Here is a 20,564-nt window from a genome sequence, read left to right as displayed (position 1 = left end):
CCAGCGCTGGATCCGGACTGAGGTTTATACGGAGGAATCCCCTGGTCCTCAATGAAGAGATCCACAGGGACTTATGGTCAGATATGATAAAGAAATGGAGCCCGTGACGTACTGATTTAGTTTCTTCACCGCATATATCATGGCCAGCCCTTCTTTCTCTACCTGGGCGTAGCAATGTTCTGCATTAGCCAAGGTCCTAGATTCATATGCTATTGGGCATTCCGTGCTGCCATCCCGCCGTCCCCATCAATGGGACAGCACTGCTCCAGTGTCGTATGGGGAGGTGTCACCTGTAAGGATGAGGAACCTTGAAGGGTTGTAATGTGTCAACAGCTGGGAGTATAGTAGCTACCTCTTTACCCTTGCAAACACTTCCTCTTGTGGCACTCCCTGAGTCTATCTTTGGTTCTTCAGTGCGTGTAGGGATGCCAACAGAGTGGCTAAGTTCAAAATAATTTTCCCATAATAGTTCACAAGCCCCAAAAATGACCTCTGTTCGGTCGAATTAGAACATTACAGCGCAGTACAGGCCCTTCGGCCCTCGACGTTGCCCCCCTTTATGGCCTGGGCCTTTTCTGGGTGTAAGGCGTCCTTGTCCACATGATATCCCAGGCACGTGACCGCTTGCGCCTGAAACACGCAATTGCCTCTCTTCAGGCGGACGCCCATTTGGGAGAAGTGCCTGAGGACTTCTTCCAAGTTGCGCAAGTGCTCCTTCTCGGTGGCCCCCGAAATGAGCACCTCGCCCTAGTATACCGCCACTTTGAGCAGTCCCTGGAGGATGCCTTCCACTAATTACCCTTTGGAATATTGCACATGGGGATGAGAATCTGAAGGGGAGCCGAGTATACTCATAGAGATCCCTGTGGATATTCATGGTCAGGTACATCCACTCAGTCGGCAGTTAGGAAGGCAAATGCAATGTTAGCATTCATGTCGAGAGAGCTAGAATACAAGAGAAGGACTGTATTTCCGCGGCTGCATAAGACTCTGGTCAGACCCCATTTGGAGTATTGTGAGTAGTTTTGGGCAAGTATCTTATCGTCTGCCCAGGCCGACGTGTTCTTTGTCGATTCTGGCGGCCTTGGTTCTCGCGCATTCTGCGACCATGTGCCTGGCAATGTCGCTGGTCGTCCTCTGGGGAGTTGTCACGCTTGTCTGTGATGGCCCATGACCATGGAATCCGGGTGTATTGTGTGTTTGGTTGTTTAAAATCTTTATTGTCACAAGTATGCTTACAGTAGCACTGTAATGACGTTACTGTGAAAATCCCCTAGTCGCCACACTCCGGCGCCTGTTCAGGTACAGAGTGGAAATTCAGAATGTCCAAATTACCTAACAGACATCTTTCAGGACTTGTGGGAGGAAACCAGAGCACCCGGAGGAAACCCACACAGACACGGGGAGAATGTGCAGACTCCGCACAGACAGTGACCCAAACCGGGAATCAAACCCAGATCCCTGGCGCTGTGAGGCCACAGTTCTAACCACTATGCTACCCTGGTGCCCACGTTGCTACTTTGGTGGTGGTCTGGTTTGAGAGCAGCTCCAAGGGCAGCACGGCGATGCAGTGGTTAGCATTGCTGCATCACAGCGCCGAGATCCCAGGTTCAATCCCAACTCTGGGTCACTGTCCGTGTGGAGTTTGCACATTCTCCCCATGTTTGCGTGGGTTTCGCCCCCACAACTCAAAAAGATGTGCAGGGTAGGTTAATTGGCCATGCTAAATTGCCCCTAATTAGAAAAATGAATTGGGTACTCTAAGTTTATAATAAAAAAATGAGAGCAGCTCCAACAACACTCCATCAGCTCAATATCATCCAAGACAAAGTAGTCCACTTGATCGGTATCTGTATCAACCCTAAAACATTCTCTCTCCCAGCAGTAGTGCACAGTGGCAGCAGTGTGTGTCATCCATGGGATGCATTGCATCTTCTCACCAAGGCTCCTCACGAGCACCTTCCAAACTCCCGACCTCCACTATATAGAAGGACAAAGGCAGCAAAGGCATGAGAATATTCTCTCTCTCTCTCTCGCTCCCTCCTCCTCCTCCTCCTCCTCCTCCTCCCCCCCCCCCCAACCCAGCCACACACCATCCTGACGTGGAACTATATTGCCATTTCTTCACTGTCGCTGTGTCAAAAACCTTGAACTCCCTCCCTAACAGCACCAGTACCGACACCACAGTGGTTCAAGAAGTCAGCTCATCACCACCTTCTCATGGACTGTTAGGGATGGGCAGTGATGCCTACATCCTAAGGACAAATAAGCAGAATCCAAAATGTTACTTTGTGAAAGAAATCTCTCAATTTTCAATTCTGTGCACGTAAACAGCTTTGCCTCCTGAAAACGATTACATTCCGCCAGTAACAGGAGAATGATTGGAATAACTGGAAGAAAAAGATTCCCAAGACAGATTTTTTTTTAAAAACCTCTGGGAACAATTCAGTACCTACTGGAGTGAGATCGGGCGTGGATTCCTCCCACAGTCCAAAGATGTACAGGTTAGGTAGATTGGCCATGCTAAATTGCCCTTAGTATCCAAAAAGGTTAGGTTGAGGCACGGGGATAAAGGGGATAGGATGGAGGCATGAGGCTTAAGTAGGGTGCTCTTTCCAAGGGCCGGTGCAGACTCGATGGGCTGAATGGCCTCCTGCATTGTAAATTCCATAACTATCCCACAGCTTCCTTTTTTTTCTTTATAGGCTTCCAATTTTGAGTGTCATGTCGGCACATACCATCAGTTAAACGTCATCACATAATTAACAAGGTCTCCTATGGCATTAAATACTAGCCCTAAGTGGCTGCAACTGGAATAATTTGTATTGGCATTGCAATTCCAGCAATTTCATGATTGTCATTGTGTTCAAACGGGAGAGTGAAGGCAAGAAGGGACTTTGTCAGCTTTGGCAAGGCTGACAGGAGATGACACAAATCATCTAATAGTTTATGGAGAACCAGAGCTGATAGCCTAGCTCATTTACTTCACAAAATGCTGGATTTTCTTTTGCAGATAATAACAAGTGACATTAAAGTGTCATTCGAACTGTGGCGACGTGAGTGGCAATTTGTGGGTTGCACTGTACAGCTTATTGTGTAAAATAATGTACTTTAACTGCACTGGGTACGAAAGTGGATAAAGTCAGTCAAGTGACAATAAGATGTTTTACTGATACATATTTCCCCGGATCTCTTCTGTATAATAGACTTTCACTCCAAGTTCCTGGTTTTTCACACAGCTAACATGAAGGAATAGAACTACAATGAACCTGATGTGATGCTGTATTTACTGCAAGTAAAAATGTATTTTTGACCCAAGAATAAATTGGTCACAGACATGGACAACACAACTGAGATTTATTTCTAGATATCTAACGTATGAAATAAAAAGCTTTTGACACTAGAGTGACATTTTTACCCATGTGTGCCGACTGACTCACCTACCAACAAACTCCAAAAAAAGACCATTTGTTTTGGTGGTTGATTTTTTCCCACCAATCCAGTGACCTACAATGTGCCAGACAAGCCAGAAGGCCACATGCCTGCTTTCTAGCCTGAGCAGAGTTGGATAATCGTCGCCAAAACACTGAACTTCAGGCAGTGTTTCACCTCGACCTCCGGAAGTATTTAAAGTCAATCCAATGGCTTGTGGTTGGAAGCGTGCAAAGTGCAGACTTCAGAAGAACGGGACTCCGGGTCTTGATCATTTAAAATGGCGAAGTTGGCATGATTGTGAGGCACCGTTTCCTGCTTAAAACACGCCATGACATTTTTTTGGTCAAATAACCAAGACTGGTATTCAGTTTATCCTTGCCAGCTATGGAGACGATCAAGCTGCAATTATAAGGTCCTTATAGTGACATGCACAGCCATGGCCTGGCAGTTCTGCACTTACACTGTTGGAGATGCCATGTTCTGAATGAGATATTAAACTGAATTTCTCTCTGCTCACGCTGTGATAGTACAAGATTCTGCGGTGTTAGGAGCAAGGGAGGGCTTCTGATGGCCTGGGAAATATTTAACCCTTGACCAAAACCTCAAGCATTGATTATCAGGTCATTAACACATTGCTGTTTGATGGTCCTTACACTGTACAAATCCGATGCTGCATTTCCCTACATTTTAAAATACTAATAAATAAATGTATAATAAATGTACCTGTTTGATAATTACTCCATTTACATTGCATTCAGTTCCAATCTAATACCATTTTGTTAAAATATTATGTTGGTTAATGCTTTAATATTTGTTGCTTAGATTGCTACTTATGTGAAGAGTTCTTGATGTGTCCAACCTCTATCTCCCAGGCAGACCTCACTGTAACCAGGTTTGTACCTACAATGCACCCAGATTTGGACCTAGATCTGTACTTAACCCATGGGCAATTGCGGAAATATTGACATTATTGTAATTTATAAAATAAGATACTGTGAATGGTCTATCTTGTTATCTACTTCGCTAAGGAGATACACAAGCACAAAATATTTCATAATATCACAAGTCATTTGCTAGCAGGTTAACTTAGTTGCTAACTTGCTATTCCCCCTTGCACTTTATCTCCCTCACACTTTCAACGTAGTGGGTTGCATCTCTATTATCACTCATTTATTGAGTACCGTGTAATGGATGTTGCTGTTTTCCACTCAGTAAGTAGTTGTGCGTTGTCCAGATTGTGAAACAAATACTAAATTCTTAACTGCTATCAGTAGATTAAGAACATTATCCAAAGTTGTGCAGGGTAGGTGAATTGACCATGCTAAATTGCCGCTTAATTGGAAAAAAATGAATTGGGTATTCTAAATTTTTATTTTTTTTAAATTATGGAAATAGCAGGTTTAAACATGAATGAATATTTCATTTTTGTCACTCTTCATCCTGTTGAATAAAAGGTGTGAAGTAGTCAATTCAGATATCCATGGTATCAATGAAACATGAGGAATTATTATATAACATGATGGTGGTATATAAGACTTCCCAATTTTGCAACAACTTCAGTTGTTTTCTTGTTGTCCGTTACTGACTTTGATACATCAATGATATTGCTTGGATCAGTTCTTTGCTTAACTTGATCACGATTGAACCATGAGTTTTTATTCACAGTATTGACTTTTGAATTGAGACACTCCATACCATCCACCTTCTTCATTTCCTCCATTTTGCTTTGAAGTTCCCAAACATCATTGTTCTTCTCGTGACCAAGTTCTTACAGTTTGTTGGTTTTGTTTTTTAATTCTACATTCAACCAATTACTCTGATTTACCAGTGCCTTCTTTTCTTGTTTGAGGCATTTTCCACGATACTTCATAAATACTTCTGATGCCTGAAGTTCACCAAGTTTTAATTGAAGATCAATTATTGCCAAGTTTTCTTTTTCAAATTTATCCTTTAAACAGTTCAAATCATTAGTCAAATGTTCCACTTTCCCTGGAGGAACAGCATCTCATCATCCGGTTAGGCACGCTACAGCCTTCCGGTCTCAACATCGAATTCAACAACTTCAGATGATTAGCTCTACCCCACCTCAACCCCTTTGTTTTCATTCCATTTCATTTTAACTGTCTTTTACCTTTTATTTCTTGTCTCTATTTCTCCCCCCCCCCCCCCCCCATCTTTTCCCCCTCCTTATCTTTTCTCCCCTTTGCTGCTCCCTCCACCCTACATCTGTCACAGCTTATCCTCTGATTTTAGTTTCTCTACTGTCTGGTCTTTCACACCTTTTATTCTCTTTTTCCTTGGTTTCTCTTACTAAAAGCACTCTTTTCCCTGATTTCTGTGGCTATGAATCATCTTTCATTCCCTCACCCCACAATATAAGTATTTCCCACTTTCTATGCCGTTTAGCTTTGGCAGTCACCTGGACTCGAAACGTGAGCTCTTTTCTCTCCCTACAGACCTGCTGAAATTTTCCAGCATTTTGTCTTTTGGTTCCACTTTCCCTGATTGATTCTCAAATGTTCTCATCAGTTCTCCTTTTTCATTCACAAACTCTTTTGTACTCGAAAGATGATTTTCTATGTTAATCAGGTTTTCCTTTAATCCCCCCACTATAGTTTTCAAACTTTTGTTCAGATCACATGACTGCCTATTGCAATATAGTTGTCATCATATTACTGTCTCCACAAGCCAAATCTTTACCGAGGATGAAATAGATTCCTCCAATAGGTAATTTATTCCCGACAGAGCAGAAAAAGACCATTCGGCCCATTGGGTCTGTACGACCCTCCGAAGGAGCACTCTATATAGGCCCACTCCCCTGCACCATCTCCGTAACCACGTGGACTGATCATGGCCAACTCAACTAACCTGCTCATCTTTGGGTTGTGGGGGCGAAACCCACGCAGACATGAGGAGAACATGCAAACTCCACTCAGTAACCCAAGGCTGGAATCGAACCGCGTGACCGTGGCGCCGTAAGGCAGCAGTACTAACCCCTGCGCTATCGTGCTGCCCCATCTGAACTATCTTGAGACCTATTCCCCTTTCCCATTGATTCTGAAGGAGCATGTTTCACCTGCACCTTTGTTACACTGGGAATTACAGACCAGTTAGTCTTGCGTCTGTGGTGAGCAAAATATTGGAAAGGATTTTGAGAGATAGGATTTAGGATTATTTAGAAAAACATAGTTTGATTAAAGATGGTCAGCATGACTTTGTGAGGGGCAGGTCATGCCTCACAAGCCTCATTGAATTCTTTGAGGATGTGACGAGACACATTGATGAAGGTCGTGGAGTGGCTGTGGTGTATATGGATTTCAGTAAGGCATTTAAGAAGGTTTCCCATCATAGGCTCATTCAGAACTTTAGGGGGCATGGGATACAGGGAAATTTGGCTGTCTGGATACGGAATTGGCTGGCCGAAAGAAGACAGCGAATAGTAGTGGATGGAAAGTATTCCGCCTGGACGTCGGTGACCAGTGGTGTCCCCCAGGTACCTGTTCTGGGACCTCCGCTCTTTGTGGTTTTTATAAATGACGGGTGAGGAGGTGGAAGGGTGGGTTAGTAAGTTTGCCAAAGACACAAAGGTTGGTGGAGTTGTAGATAGTGTTAAGAGCTGTTGCAGGTTACAACAGGACATTGATAGGATGCTGGGCTGAGAAATTGCAGATGGAGTTCAACCTGGATAAATGTGAAGTGATTCATTTTGGGAAGTCGAATTTGAATGCTGAATACAGGGTTAAAGGCAGGATTCTTGGAAGTGTGGAGGAACAAACTGATCTTGAGGTCCACGTACATAGATCCCTCAAAGTTGCCACCCAGGTTGATAGGGTTATTAAGACGGCGTATGGTGTGTTGGCTTTCATTAACAGGGGGATTGAATTTAAGAGCTGCGAGGTTTTGCTGCAGCTTTATAAAACCCTGGTTAGACCATACTTGGAATATTGTGTCCAGTTTTGGTCGCCTCATGATAGGAAGGATATGGATGCTTTGGAGAGGGTACAGAGGAGATTTACCAGGATGCATGGAGAGCATGTCTTATGAAGAATCTCATGTTAGAACTACTTCCTTTCTCAACATGCTCTGGTGTCTCTGCTTTTACTACCAGCATTTCAAGCTGAAACACCTCCTTTTTCCTTTCTGCCATTGCTGACTTCTCCATTCCAAATTCCCTTTGAAAAGCTCTATTTTTGTCTCTTTCCCTTTCTTTTTGCTTTTCCTGTATCTCTAGTTCAAGTTTTTACATTTCTATTTCTTTTTGTAATTGAATTTTAGCCAATCCAGTTGCCTCACTTTTCAGAGAACTTAGTCTATCTGATAACTCTGATAACATATGAATGCTTCTCTCTGATTTCAATAGTCTCAGCTTTCCTTACTCCTGCAGGTAATCCCGATTCCAATTTATCTACCAATTAAGTTAACTGGCTTATAACAAAGAACAAAGGAAAGTACAACACAGAAACAGGCCCTTCAGCCCTCCAAGCCTGCGTCGACCATGCTGCCCGTCTAAACTAAAACCTTCTACACTTCCGGGGTCCGGGTCTCTATTCCCATCCTATTCATGTATTTGTCAAGATGCCCCTTAAACGTCACTATCGTCCCTGTTTCCACCACCTCCTCTGGCTGCAAGTTCCATGCACCCACTACCCACTGTAAACCAAAGTTATATCTTCCAACATTTCCAATGCCATTTTGAATTCTAACCTGCACGCTACACCTCACAGTAACTTAAATTCTTTTGCCCAGTCCCTCTGTACCCACTTACTTTTAAAAAAAGATTTATAGATTCCATTATTTAACAAATAATCACAGATCAAGTTTTATTATCCACCATCCAATCGCACTGTCTGTGCGGAATCTGCACGCTATCCCCGTGTCTGCGTGGGTTTCCTCCAGGTGCTCTGGTTTCCTCCCGAAAGACATGCTTGTTAGGTGAATTGGACATATTAAATTCTCCCTCTGTGTACCCAAACAGGCGCCGGAGTGTGGCGACGAGAGGATTTTCACAGTAACTTCATAGCAGTATTAATGTAAGCCTACTTACATTACTGACACTCATAAAGATTATTAATTTATTTTTAATAATACATGGAGGAACAGACTCACAGAACTGCAAATTTGTTTTAACAGTAAGAAAAAGCATTTATTAAATATGAAACATTGGATAATGTCCAGGTCCTGCTGCATTTGCATCTGGAATGCTTCAGTGTCTGAGGAGTCGCAAATGGTGCTGAGCATTGTGCAATCCTCAGCGAACATCCCCACATCTGACCTTATGTTGGAAGGAAGGTCATTGATGAAGCAGCTGAAGATGGTTGAGCCTGGGACACTACCCTGAGGAACTCCTGCAGTGATGTCCTGGGATTGAGATGAATGACCTCCAACAGCAAAGACCATCTTTCTTTGTGCTAGGTATGACCCAACCAGTGGAGGGTTTTCCCCGATACCAGTCTTGCTAGGGCTGCTTGATGCCACACTCGATCAGTTACTACCTTGATGCCAAGAGCAGTCACTCTCACCTCACCTCTGGAGTTCAGCTCTTTTGTCCGTGTTTGAATCCTGGCTGTAATGAGGTCAGGAGCTGAGTAGCCCTGGTGGAACCCAAATTGAGCCACAGTGAGCAGGTTATTGCTAAGTAAGTGCCACTTGATAGCACTGGTGATGGCTCCTGCAATCACTTTACTGATGATTGAGAGCAGACGGTAATTGACCCGGTTGGATTTGTCCTGCTTTTTGTGTACATGGGCAATTTTCCACATATCCGGGTAGATGCCAGTGTTGGAGCTGTACTAGAACAGCTTGGCTATGGGTGCAGAAAGTTCTGGAGCACATGTTTTCAGTGCTATTATCGGAATATTTTTGTCAGGGCATATAGCCTTCAGCCGTTTCTTGATATAATGTGGAGTGAATAGTATTGGCTGAAGACTTACCTCTGATGCTGGGGCCCTCCAGAGGAGACAGAGATGGATCATCCACTCAGCACTTCTGGCTGAAGATTGTTGCGAATGTTTCAGCCTTGTCTTTTGCACAGATGTGCTGGGCTCCTCCATCATTGAGGGTGGGAATACTTTTGGAGCCTCCTCCTCCAATGAGTTGTTTAATTGTCCACCACCCTTCATGACTCAATGTGGCAGGTTTGCAGAGTTTAGATCTGATCCGTTTATTGCTTAGCTCTATCACTTGCTGCTTATGTTGTTTGGCAACACAAGTAGTCCTGTGTTGGAACTTCACCAGGTTGACGTCTCATTTTTCGGTATGTCTGATTCCGCACCTGACATGCTCTTTTGCACTCTTCATTGAACCAGGTTTGAGGCCTCGGGCTTGATGGTAATGGTAGAGTGAGGGATATGCCCGGCCGTGAGGTCACAGATTGTCTGCTGCTGCCCACAGCGTCTCGTGGATGCCCAATCTGGAGTTATTGGTAGCCATGATGTGGAGATGCTGACATTGGACTGGGGTGAGCACAGTTAGAAGTTTTACAACACCAGGCTAAAGTCCACCAGGTTTGTTTCGAATCACTAGCTTTCGGAGCACAGCTCCTTCCATCACTGTGCTCCGACAGCTCGTGATTCGAAACAAACTTGTTGACTTTAGCCTGGTGTTACAAAACTTCTTACTGCAAGCTTGAGTTGTTAGATCTCTTCTGAATCTATTCCATTTAGCACGATCATAGTGCCACACAACACAACAGAGGGTATTCTCAATGGGAAGATGGAACTTCGTCTCCAAAAGGACTAGACAGTGGTCACTCCTACAGATACTGTCATGGACAGATGCATCTTCAGCTTGCGGGTTGGTGAGGATGAGGTCGAGGATATTCTTTTCCTCTTGTTGGTTCCCTCACCGTCTATCGAAGACCCTGTGTAGCGGTTATGTCCTTTAGAACCTAGTCAGCTCGGTTGTGGTTCTAACGAGGCTCTATTGGTGATGGACTTTGAAGTCTCCTACCCTGCGTGCATTCTGTGCCCTTGCCACCCTCAGTGCTTCCTCCAAGTGGTGTTCAACGTAGAGGAGTACTGATTCTTCAGCTGAGCGCGGACAGTGCGTGGTAATCAGCAGGCGGTTTCCTTGCCCTGAAGCCATGAACACCATGGGGTCCAGGGTCAATGTTGAGGACTCCCAGGCATCTCCCCTCCCGACTGTATACCACTGTGCCATCACCTCTGTTGGGCCTGTCCTGCCGGTGGGACAGGACATATTCCGGGATGGTGATAGTGGTGTCTGGAACGTTACCTGTAATGTATAATTCTGAGAGTATAACTATGTCAAGCTGTTGCTTGACTAGTCTGGGAGACAGCTGTTCCAATTTTAGCACAAGACCCGAGATGTTAGTAAGGAGGACTTTGCAGGGTCGACAGGGCTGGGTTTGCTGTTGTCTTCTCCAGTGCCGAGGTCGATCCTGGGTGGTCTGTCTGAGACTTTGTAGCAGTTTTGATACAACTGAGTGGCTTGCTCAGCCATCTAAGAGTTAACCGCATTGCTGCAGGGTGAAGACGACAGATTTCCTTCCCTAAAGGACATTATTGAAAGTTTCATCGTGATCTTTAGACTTTTAATTCCAGATATTTATTGGATTCAATTTCCACCATCTGCTGTGGCAGGATTTGAACCGGGCCCCAGAGTAGTACTTTGGGCCTCTGGATCACCAGTTCAGTGACAATACCACCATGTCGCCGCCTCCCCTGTCTCAGTAGTCTCCTCAGCCCTGCAGGACTTTGAGATCGTCACTCTCCTCCAGTTCTGGCCTCCTGCGTATTCTTTGTTCTTAATTGCTCTGCCAATTGCGGCTTTTTCACAGTTTTCACTCCAAATTCCCTCCTCCGACTTCTCTTCCTCTCCTTTTTGGGATACTCCTTAAAACCTACATTGTTGAATCAGCTTCTGGTCATCTGACCAGACTTCTCTCTCTGTGGCTCAGTGTCAAAAATGTTTCACTGATACAGCTCTTTTTAAAGCAGCTAGGGGAGTTTTATTATTTTAAATGTGCCTTCTAAATGCAAGTTGTTCCATTCCATAATTTCTCCTTTGAATGTGTAATTTTTCCCTTTGAAGTATTCAGCCAATTCTTTTCTGAGTTATTAGATCTTATTCCATCAGCCTTTCAGACACTTCAGCCCAGATCATAAGGTAATGTGTATTTATAAAAGAAAAAGTTTCCACTCATCACTTCGCTAGTTTTTCTGCCAATTACCTTAAATCTGTGTCATTTGATTATGCACACTTCTGCTAGTGGAAACAATTTATAAATCATTGGTTGGAGCTTGGCAGAAGTATTTCGTCCAGCCCTGGGCCCCACTTAGAGTCCCTACAGTGCAGAAGGAGACCATTCGGCCCATCAAGTCTGCACCGACCCTCCGAACGAGCGCCCCACTCCCCCGCCCCATCCCAGTAACCCTAACCAACCTGCACGCCTTTGGATATTAAGGAGCAATTTAGCATGGCCAATGCACCTAACCTACACCTTTGAACTGTGGGAGGAAACCGGAGCACCCAGAAGAATCCCACGCAGACACGGGGAGAATAGACTGTCCAGACAGACAGTCACCCAAAGCCGGAATCGAACCCGTGTCCCTGGTACTGTGAGGCAGCAGTTCTGACCACTGCGCCACCGTGCCTTATAAAGGACGGAAACGGTTTGGAAGAGGGTGCAGAGATTTACCAGAATGGTACTATTGGAATTTGGTTATGTGGAGGGAGTGGGGAAACTCTGATTGTTCTTGGATCAGTGCAGGTGAAGGAGAGGTTTAACAGAGGCATTATAAAATATGGGGGATTATGATCAAAATGATAGCGAGAAACCTTCCCACTGCAGCACTGTCTGAAAACCAAGGCCACAGATGAAGATATCGGGCACAATTAAAAAAAAATTTTAACACTGCAAGTTATGATTTAGGCTGCACGGCCTGATAGTGATGGAAACGGATTCAGCAGCAAATTTCGAAGGAAATTGGATAACTAAAACCGGGAAGAAGTTGTCGGGAAAGACAGAGGGAAATGGGCCTAACTAAGCTGGCACGGGTGCGATGAACCAAAAGGCCTCCTGTGCTGTGTGATTATAACTTATTTGGCCCCAAGAATAACTATTAATGGCTGTTGCATCCGTCAACATTTTAGTGATGAAACCTTCTAATGTGATGACTTCTTTTTCAAGGGCTGGGTTGACTAGAAATCCACCCCCCACTTCCCACAAATGTCCATTTTCTAGAAAAGACCATGTTTGTGTATTACTTACATCCAGGCCCTCCGGAATCTCCATTTAAAAAAGTAGTAAAGTCTCAAACCTAAAGGTAGGAAAAAAAGCCACAAATGTTATGAAAAGGAGGATGGGACGGTTGCTTCACCACAAGCATCATGCTTTATTGATTATCCTGTAGTCATGTAACCACTGTGTTAACATTGAGTTGTATCACCATTTTCCTGTCTAACCATAACCACATAGTCTGCATGAACACTCACATCACGTAGATTGCCTTTGTTTGGGCTTGGGCTTCCTCTTCTGTATCGTCAGCTCTTCTGAATCGTCAGCTCACCTTGACAAACAAATGGCAATTTTCTCAATGAGACAAAAGGGATATAACACGTAAATTCTACAAAATAATCAGAAATGTATTCTAGACATTCAGTACGGTTATCCAACATTGCTTTGGTGTATGTATGTTCAGGGGTATTGATGATGCCATCCTCAAAAGAACGTAGAACTGAAAGCAGTGGCATATGGACCCCAATATCCATTATTCTAGTTCCTTTTTTTTAAGGTTCAAGGTTGTCTTGAGTGGTGTGTTGGTGCGGAGGACAGGGTAAGAGGATGTAGGTTCTCCATTGAAGCCGCCCAGTCTGTACGAGGCACTCGGTGGCAGGCTAAGCAAACCCCAAGTCCCCTTGTTACTCTTCCAGCTACTGATTTCAGACCCGCATTGTCAGAGGCCCAGAACAGGCTATTCACTGACTCTTTCAGCTGGGGTTGATGAAAGACTTGAGCAAAAAGGAGAGATTTTCTTTGCCCCTCAAAAAAAAGAACTTGTTTTTCCTCGTGTTTCTCTTTTCAGTTCCACATTGACCATTTTGTTGCCAGTGGTCCTCAGCTGGGAATTAGAAGGGTTCACAATGGGTTATTTCTTCCAGAACTTTGATATCAGTGCTGTCCAGTTACCCAGCAGCAAGCTAATCTGCCTGAAACCAGAGACAAGTGAGCTTACATTCTCATCCTTTCTTTCTCAATAGAACACTTAAATTGGCAGCTGTGAGTTAACAAAACCCATATTTACAACAAACGGGTTGGAGAATCAGCATCATCTTGGGATTAGTGTGTGGAAATCGGCACCTTGCTGCTTCGTTATTGACACCTTTTCATTGATGTACTATGGATAACAACTGCATCAAAAACACCTTAGAAATCTGGGTGCATCAAAGGTTACTTTTGTTTTTCACAGCACAAGGCCACAGCAAGTATGTTTAGTGCAAGTCCAACTGTGAGCAATTCTTAGTCCGCTCAACAGGACCTCCTGCCTGTATTTTTCAGGAAGTCTTTTAGCAGGGGAGCATCAAATACTGTCAACAGTCAGGTGACATGCATGTGGTGTCACGTCAGATCAGATAGAGAAAACCAGGGCAGCTGAAGAAACGATGGTGGGCAGGAAGCGGATTGTGATTAACCTGCTGGCTTTTGTCTGTTTGATTTAACCCCTGCAGCTTTGAGCCTCTCTGATGAGCTAATTATCTCTGGGTCACAGAATCCGCTTTTGTTCATGGTGTTTGGCTTCTGATAGAACCCTGCATGAGTCTGAAAAGACTCTTAAGCCTGAAAGTGGTGAGCCAGTTCTGTGCAGTTTCTAATGATTCATTCTCCATCCTCTTCAGCTGCATTCACAGACTTGCAACTCCTTCAACTAGTTCATTGGCTTCCGAAGCAGCACCTGCTAAGAGCGGAAAAGAAGATGAAGTGAGGGAACAGTCTGTGACAAATTCAGCAAGTTCTAGGTCAGTTCAAGCTGATCCGAGCACAGTTCCTAAATGGTTCAAAGTGCCAGGTAAGTCATACTTGTTTTATTAAAATACTGTCAGCTTGCACACACTCTCTTGTTAAATAATGGAAAGGCACAGGGGGCGTTTTAGAGTAACTCGCTGTTTGTATCTTTCCCTCAAATAGTTGTGCATTTTTCTGCTCGCCCATTCTCTTACATTTTCACGTGATCAATTCAACTGCTAGCTTCACTTTTTTGATGCTTGTCTTCCCTTCCCATTTTCGCTGCACCTACACATCTTTCACAGTCAGGGGAATGTGCTGCAGACCTGAATCCAGCTATCTGTCACTGGTAATTTATTGCTATCTGCTGGGATGTATTTGAGAATCATAGAATCCCTACAGTGCAGAAGGAGTCTGCACTGTCCCTCCGAAAGAGTCCTCCACCCAGGCCCCACTCCCCTGTCCCATCTCCAAAACCTCAAACAACCTGCACATCTTTGGACACTGCGGGGTGATATAGCACGGCCAATCCAGTTAACCTGCACATCTTTGGACAGTGGGAGGAAACCGGAGCACCGGGAACGGCCTGCAGTGACTATGATTTTCCTATTTGGTGTGTGGAGCGCTGACTGACTTCTGATTCGCATGTCCATCTGGCTGAGATCAAGAACTGAGCGTGCGTCATCCCAAATGTGACTTTGTATTTTCAAAAAACTCTCAATGCCAGTAGCATGTTGTTTAATAACTCTCATCTTATTCACATATCTAAGGCCTGCTGGAGTCCAGCACCCCTGTTTTATATAGAAGTCTTTCAGATTTAGCCCACGATACTGGTCAGGTTTAATTGCAGGTTTTAAGTGGCAATAGTCAGATTGACCACTCCGAAGTGCTGGTGGGAGTTTACTGCAGTCTAACATAGCTGATTTTTGATCTGTCCAGATCTTTATGAATTTACCCAGCTATGATTTAATGAATGTCATGCACTGCTGGCTAAAGTCAATAAATTCACTGTTACTGTATTTTCCTTAGTGATTTCTAAAGATGGTTACGCTACAAGAACAAACATGACATAGGCACACACTGGATTGGTGAAACCAACGTGGGACTGTTTGTTTGGTCCCACAGATTAAAAGAAAAATACATATCATTCAATTCTTTGCCAAAAGACTGTCCGGTGCCATCCATCTCTGCAGTCGCCCTGGACAGTCTGTTTCATTAATTCACTTCTCTTTGTAAAGTAGTTAAATCGAAAATGTCTGCTCGCATTCCCTTTACTGAGTTCATTGCCAGGGTTACAATGTTTTGGTTACTGTCAGGCACTTTATTATGGTCCAGTCTATCTCTGCCCCTTAGAATCTCACATTTTAATGAGCTCTGTCCATCAGCGACCTTTCTCGAGACAAGGTCCGTCTCTCCTCCTCCTCACCCTTCTCTCTCTCTCTCTCTCTCTCTCTCTCCACCACCACCATTTTGAAATCCTCAGTTTCCAGTGATTCTCCTGACCTTTCAATGAGTCCAAATTTGAGCGTCGAGTTCAGGCACCCATCTTGCATTTGCAATCACTGAGCTGTGCAGGAGAAAACACAGTCTGCACATTTGTGATGCATGCCTGAGGAATAGTTATCATTTTGATTCTTCTGAAAAAAAAAATAGTTGCTGCAGGAGAAGAGAGTCAAAGATTTAATCTTGTTTTGGTAAGTTAGCTCGGATGCTAATAGGGACACCAGAATCGACTCCCAATACTCATTTCTCTACTTGCTGCCCAGTGGCCCCTGCGAGATCCGGCTTGGATATCAGCTGAGGGAATACCTGGGCTTCATTCCAATCTCACAACCTGTCTTTCACAGTGAGTTGGAGCAGCTCACTGTCCCCCTTCATGCTTTAACCATGGGCAATTGGCTCAAACACAGGAGCACGAATGATGCCTGTGAGTTAATCACTTTGTGAGAGCAGGAATCACAACTTAGACTGGATGCATCTGTCCTAAACTCTCCTGCTTTCAGAGGATTTGAGTATAGTTCACATGTCATTTAATCAGCTTCAGGTTCAAAACGGAAATTTGGTTCACTCTACAAGTGCAAAATATTTTGTGTGTTGGTGCAATTAGAGGTGATGAAGAGAAGAACTTGGTGTCTCTTCCCATAGGTTCTTCTCTTGGACTGTTCCATATATAGAGAAGTTCACTCCATTGAAAGGAAGATCCCGCCTCAAGACATATTGTCGCATCACATTTACGATGAGGATTTTTCTAATTGCATTCAGGTCTGCTCCAACTTATGAAAGACATTGCAGTAAAGAGTTATGACATCTTTACTGTTTTAAAGTGTATCTTTATCACAACTTGGCATTTTTACAGATCAAGGAACACCTAGTTTGAATTCTTTAGATCAACATATTTTCACGGTGCGCTAAATAGTAGCTGCAATCTTTAGACCAAGTGTGGTGTACAGATTTTGTTCACTTTTGTTTGTTCCAATTACAGGGAAGCATTAAGAAGAGGAAGGATGTGAGCAGTGCCGGGGCCTCATATTAACTTCAAAGAATGCTAAGCAAATATCATTCACTGATTTTTTTTTTGATCTGTGGAAGTGCTTTTTTTTTGCCTTTTTTGTTTGTTTTGGAAAATTGAATGATCTGAATTTATTAATCGTGTAAAAGATTGTCCTAGATTAATAAGAGTTTTACAATAAAACAAGTGGAAATTCTGCATAGATGGGCCCTGGTTTTGGGGTGCCTCTGTTGTTTTGTTTGAATACCTAAGAAAAATAAAAAGGTAATGGCAAAAAATAATACTTAGTCAAGATCAACATGTTTCTTTAAGAAAAAGATCTTTTGATGTTTTAACTTTTCAAGTATTTCATTTCAAAGTGGATTGGAAGTTGTTAAATATATGTTCCAGTTATTACTTGAAATTTTTTCCGTGCCTGGTTCCAACAAGGGGAAAAGAATATGGGTGGGGAAATGTGGTCTTTCCCCCCCCCCCCCCCCCCCCCCCCCCCCCCCCCTCCCCAAAGTAAGTATGAAAGGCCTGTGTGTCTGTTCGTGGTCACTGGTCATGTTGTTGTGTCTGGTAGCTGCAGACCAGATACTGTGGCATGAATTCATTAGACATCCTGATCACAAACGAAAAACAAAATTGCATTCATGTTTTACTTCACCTGCTGGTGCTATTGGACCAGAGTGAAAGTGAAGCTTTGCAAAACGCCTCTTTGTGATCAGATTCCACGAGGATGGTTCAATAAAAGGAAACATGCAAATATCAATGGCCTGTTGTAAAAGTGACTACCCGAAAACTTTTGACCCTTCAAATCAAACCTATTTTCGTAGCAAGAATCTGACCTACCCAAACCTCAAATACCCTGGGGGCAGCAGGGTAGCATGGTGGTTAGCATAAATGCTTCACAGCTCCAGGGTCCCAGGTTTGATTACCGGCTGGGTCACTGTCTGTGTGGAGTCTGCACGTCCTCCCCCTGTTTGCGTGGGTTTCCTCCGGGTGCTCCGGTTTCCTCCCACAGTCCAAAGATGTGCAGGTTAGGTGGATTGGCCATGCTAAATTGCCCGTAGTGTCCTAATAAAAGTAAGGTTAAGGGGGGGTTGTTGGGTTACGGGTATAGGGTGGATACGTGGGTTTGAGTAGGGTGATCATGGCTCGGCACAACATTGAGGGCCGAAGGGCCTGTTCTGTGCTGTACTGTTCTATCTCTCTAACTATATCTACACATGATCAACATTGTAATCATTTCAGAAGTCATTCAGGGGCAATGGATCATAAAATCTTGCAGTAAAGAATAAGTGTTTTGAAGATTACGGAGATATTTTCGTAAGTGCAAGAGACAAGAGTTGACTGGGGAAATCCTGAATAAAGTGGATTTAATCTTGATGATCTCTTCTCGGGCAGCACGGTGGCACAGTGGTTAGCATTGCTGCCTATGGCACTGAGGATCCAGGTTCGAATCCCAGCCCTGGGTCACTGTCCGTGTGGAGTTTGCACATTCTCCCCGTGTCTGCGTGGGTTTCACCCCCACAACCCAAAGATGTGCAGGTTAGGTGGATTGGCCACGCTAAATTGCCCCTTAATTGGAAAAAATAATTGGGTACTATAAATTAATTTTTTTTAAATGATCTCTTCTCACTTGGCGGAATTCTCCCATTTTAAGACTGATCGCGGTGGCGGGCAGCACCTGCCCTGCCGATCGGTATGGCGGGATCCTGCGCCAGATTCTACACGTGCAAGCTCATTAATTATGTACAAGCAAGTTCCCCCCCATCTCCATTCTCTCCCCCCCCCCCCCCCCCCCATCTCACCTGACACCTTTATTTCAGTTTGAACTTCATGAGTCTCGCAGCACAGTGTTGCCTAGATAGACACTGGAGTGTGGCACCAGGGGGGGAGAGAACCCCCTGAACTCCCCAATCCCAGCTGTTGTACTGATCTGAGACTGTGACACAGGAGAGTCCATTTGACCAGCAGCACAGCGCTGTCCATGAAGACCAGCTCGACATGGAGACGGAGAGCAGGAACCGGTCTGTCCTGGCAGAGTGGTGACGAGAGCCTCGGGAGCAGCATGGCTCCGTGGCAGAAAGCTGCCGCACTCACCCCAAAGTTTCTGGCGAACTGAGGACCGCCTTGTGCTCGGCCCTCATTAAAAATCAGGTTTGACGCCGATGAGATTTCCCACTCATAGGGTGCAAGATTGAAAGCACTGGCGGGATGCCGTCGGGTGGCTGCTTTAATGAGCATCGATGAGATGCAAATGGCATTCATGCCACCGGCCAGTGAGAAGTGCAGCCGGCCATTGGCAGAATTGCGGTGAGATTTTACGTCAGCGGGTTTCCAACTTTTTGGCTGCTGCCGGCCACCAAACCCACCGATGGCTGAATTCCACCGTAACTTTAAATTCCGTATGTTGATTTTTCTTTCAGCTCTATGCCCTCTTTTAAATTATCCCTCACAATGCAGTGCGGCTATAAGGTCCAAATCCAGTCCCCAGCTATTGGTATTCCATGTTTTCATAATGTTATCAAATATCCAGTTAAGGCTAATAGCATTCACCGATTTAGCAAGCCACCATAATTATGGCATTCGGGTCATGTATGGCTTGGCACTGAGTTTGTGCAGCATTTAATCATTTTCAGGTGAGGTTTACAGGCAAACTGATGCCCACTTCAACCTTTCTGAATACTTGTTACCAGCTTGCATGACACTCCCTGCTCACTTTCATCACAGGCAGCCCTTTATGTATGCAATTTTGGCGAGATGGTTTCACACTGAGAGGAAATGAGCCACTTCCCGAATGGCTGAAGTGCTCTGGAATTCTAACAACTTCGGGACACAGCTTTCGCCTCGTGGTATAGCTGTGCCTACTGGAATGAAACGCCTTGGTGGTCCTTCCCAGAAAATTGAGCATTTTATACCCAACAGGCCATGTATTTTCTGGCTGAGCTTAGACAGACCGGCAGCACGGTAGCATGGTGGTTAGCATCAATGCTTCACAGCTCCAGGGTCCCAGGTTCGATTCCCGGCTGGGGCACTGTCTGTGTGGAGTCTGCACGTCCTCCCCGTGTGTGTGTGTGGGTTTCCTCCGGGGTGCTCCGGTTTCCTCCCACAGTCCAAAGATGTGCGGGTTAGGTGGATTGGCCAGGCTAAATTGCCCTTAGTGTCCTAAAAAATAATGTTAATGGGGGTTGTTGGGTTACTGGTATAGGGTGGATACGTGGGCTTGAGTAGGGTGATCATTGCTCGGCACAACATTGAGGGCCGAAGGGCCTGTTCTGTGCTGTACTGTTCTAAGATAGGGTGTAAATTTAAATGCCTGTATTAACATAAAGGCTATTTTTGAGAATTACTGTTCTGATTTTCATAATGCTTACGTTAATCTTAATTAAGACTTCTGTAACTAAAAGGTATAGTTGAACTGTTTATCTCTGGTATTTGTAACGGTTTCACTCTTATTTTGCTGTCCTCCAATCAATGTTTCCACTTTAAAAGACATAAAACACACAATCCAACACTGAAATAATGTTAAACCTCTTTTAGCAGTTACAACCCACAATATTTTAAACACTGTTTGCAGTATGATTGTCAAAGCCAAAGGGCAGCAGAGCAACTGACTGGCCATATACACAACTATTGTATCTCTAATCAGTGTTTTCATCATCGAAACCT

The 20,564-nt window shown here is 44.4% G+C and overlaps 1 protein-coding gene across 1 annotated transcript in view; it reads left to right on the top strand.

Annotated features, from left to right (window-relative positions):
• The window catches only part of aspscr1 (ASPSCR1 tether for SLC2A4, UBX domain containing), a 235,646-nt gene extending 218,458 nt beyond the window's left edge, over positions 1–17,188 (top strand). The window contains exons 15-17 of the mRNA XM_038778314.1: positions 4,258–4,327; positions 14,293–14,462; positions 16,881–17,188. Coding sequence (XP_038634242.1) covers positions 4,258–4,327; positions 14,293–14,462; positions 16,881–16,891 — 251 coding nt within the window. The 3' untranslated portion in view covers positions 16,892–17,188. The remainder of the gene's footprint in view (positions 1–4,257; positions 4,328–14,292; positions 14,463–16,880) is intronic.
• The last annotated feature ends 3,376 nt before the right edge of the window (positions 17,189–20,564 follow it).

This window comes from Scyliorhinus canicula, chromosome 18 (genome assembly GCF_902713615.1).
Source record: "Scyliorhinus canicula chromosome 18, sScyCan1.1, whole genome shotgun sequence".
NCBI classification, from domain to species: domain Eukaryota; kingdom Metazoa; phylum Chordata; class Chondrichthyes; order Carcharhiniformes; family Scyliorhinidae; genus Scyliorhinus; species Scyliorhinus canicula.
The sequence above is the reverse complement of the archived record's forward strand: the minus strand, read 5'-3'. Positions and strand labels throughout refer to the sequence as shown.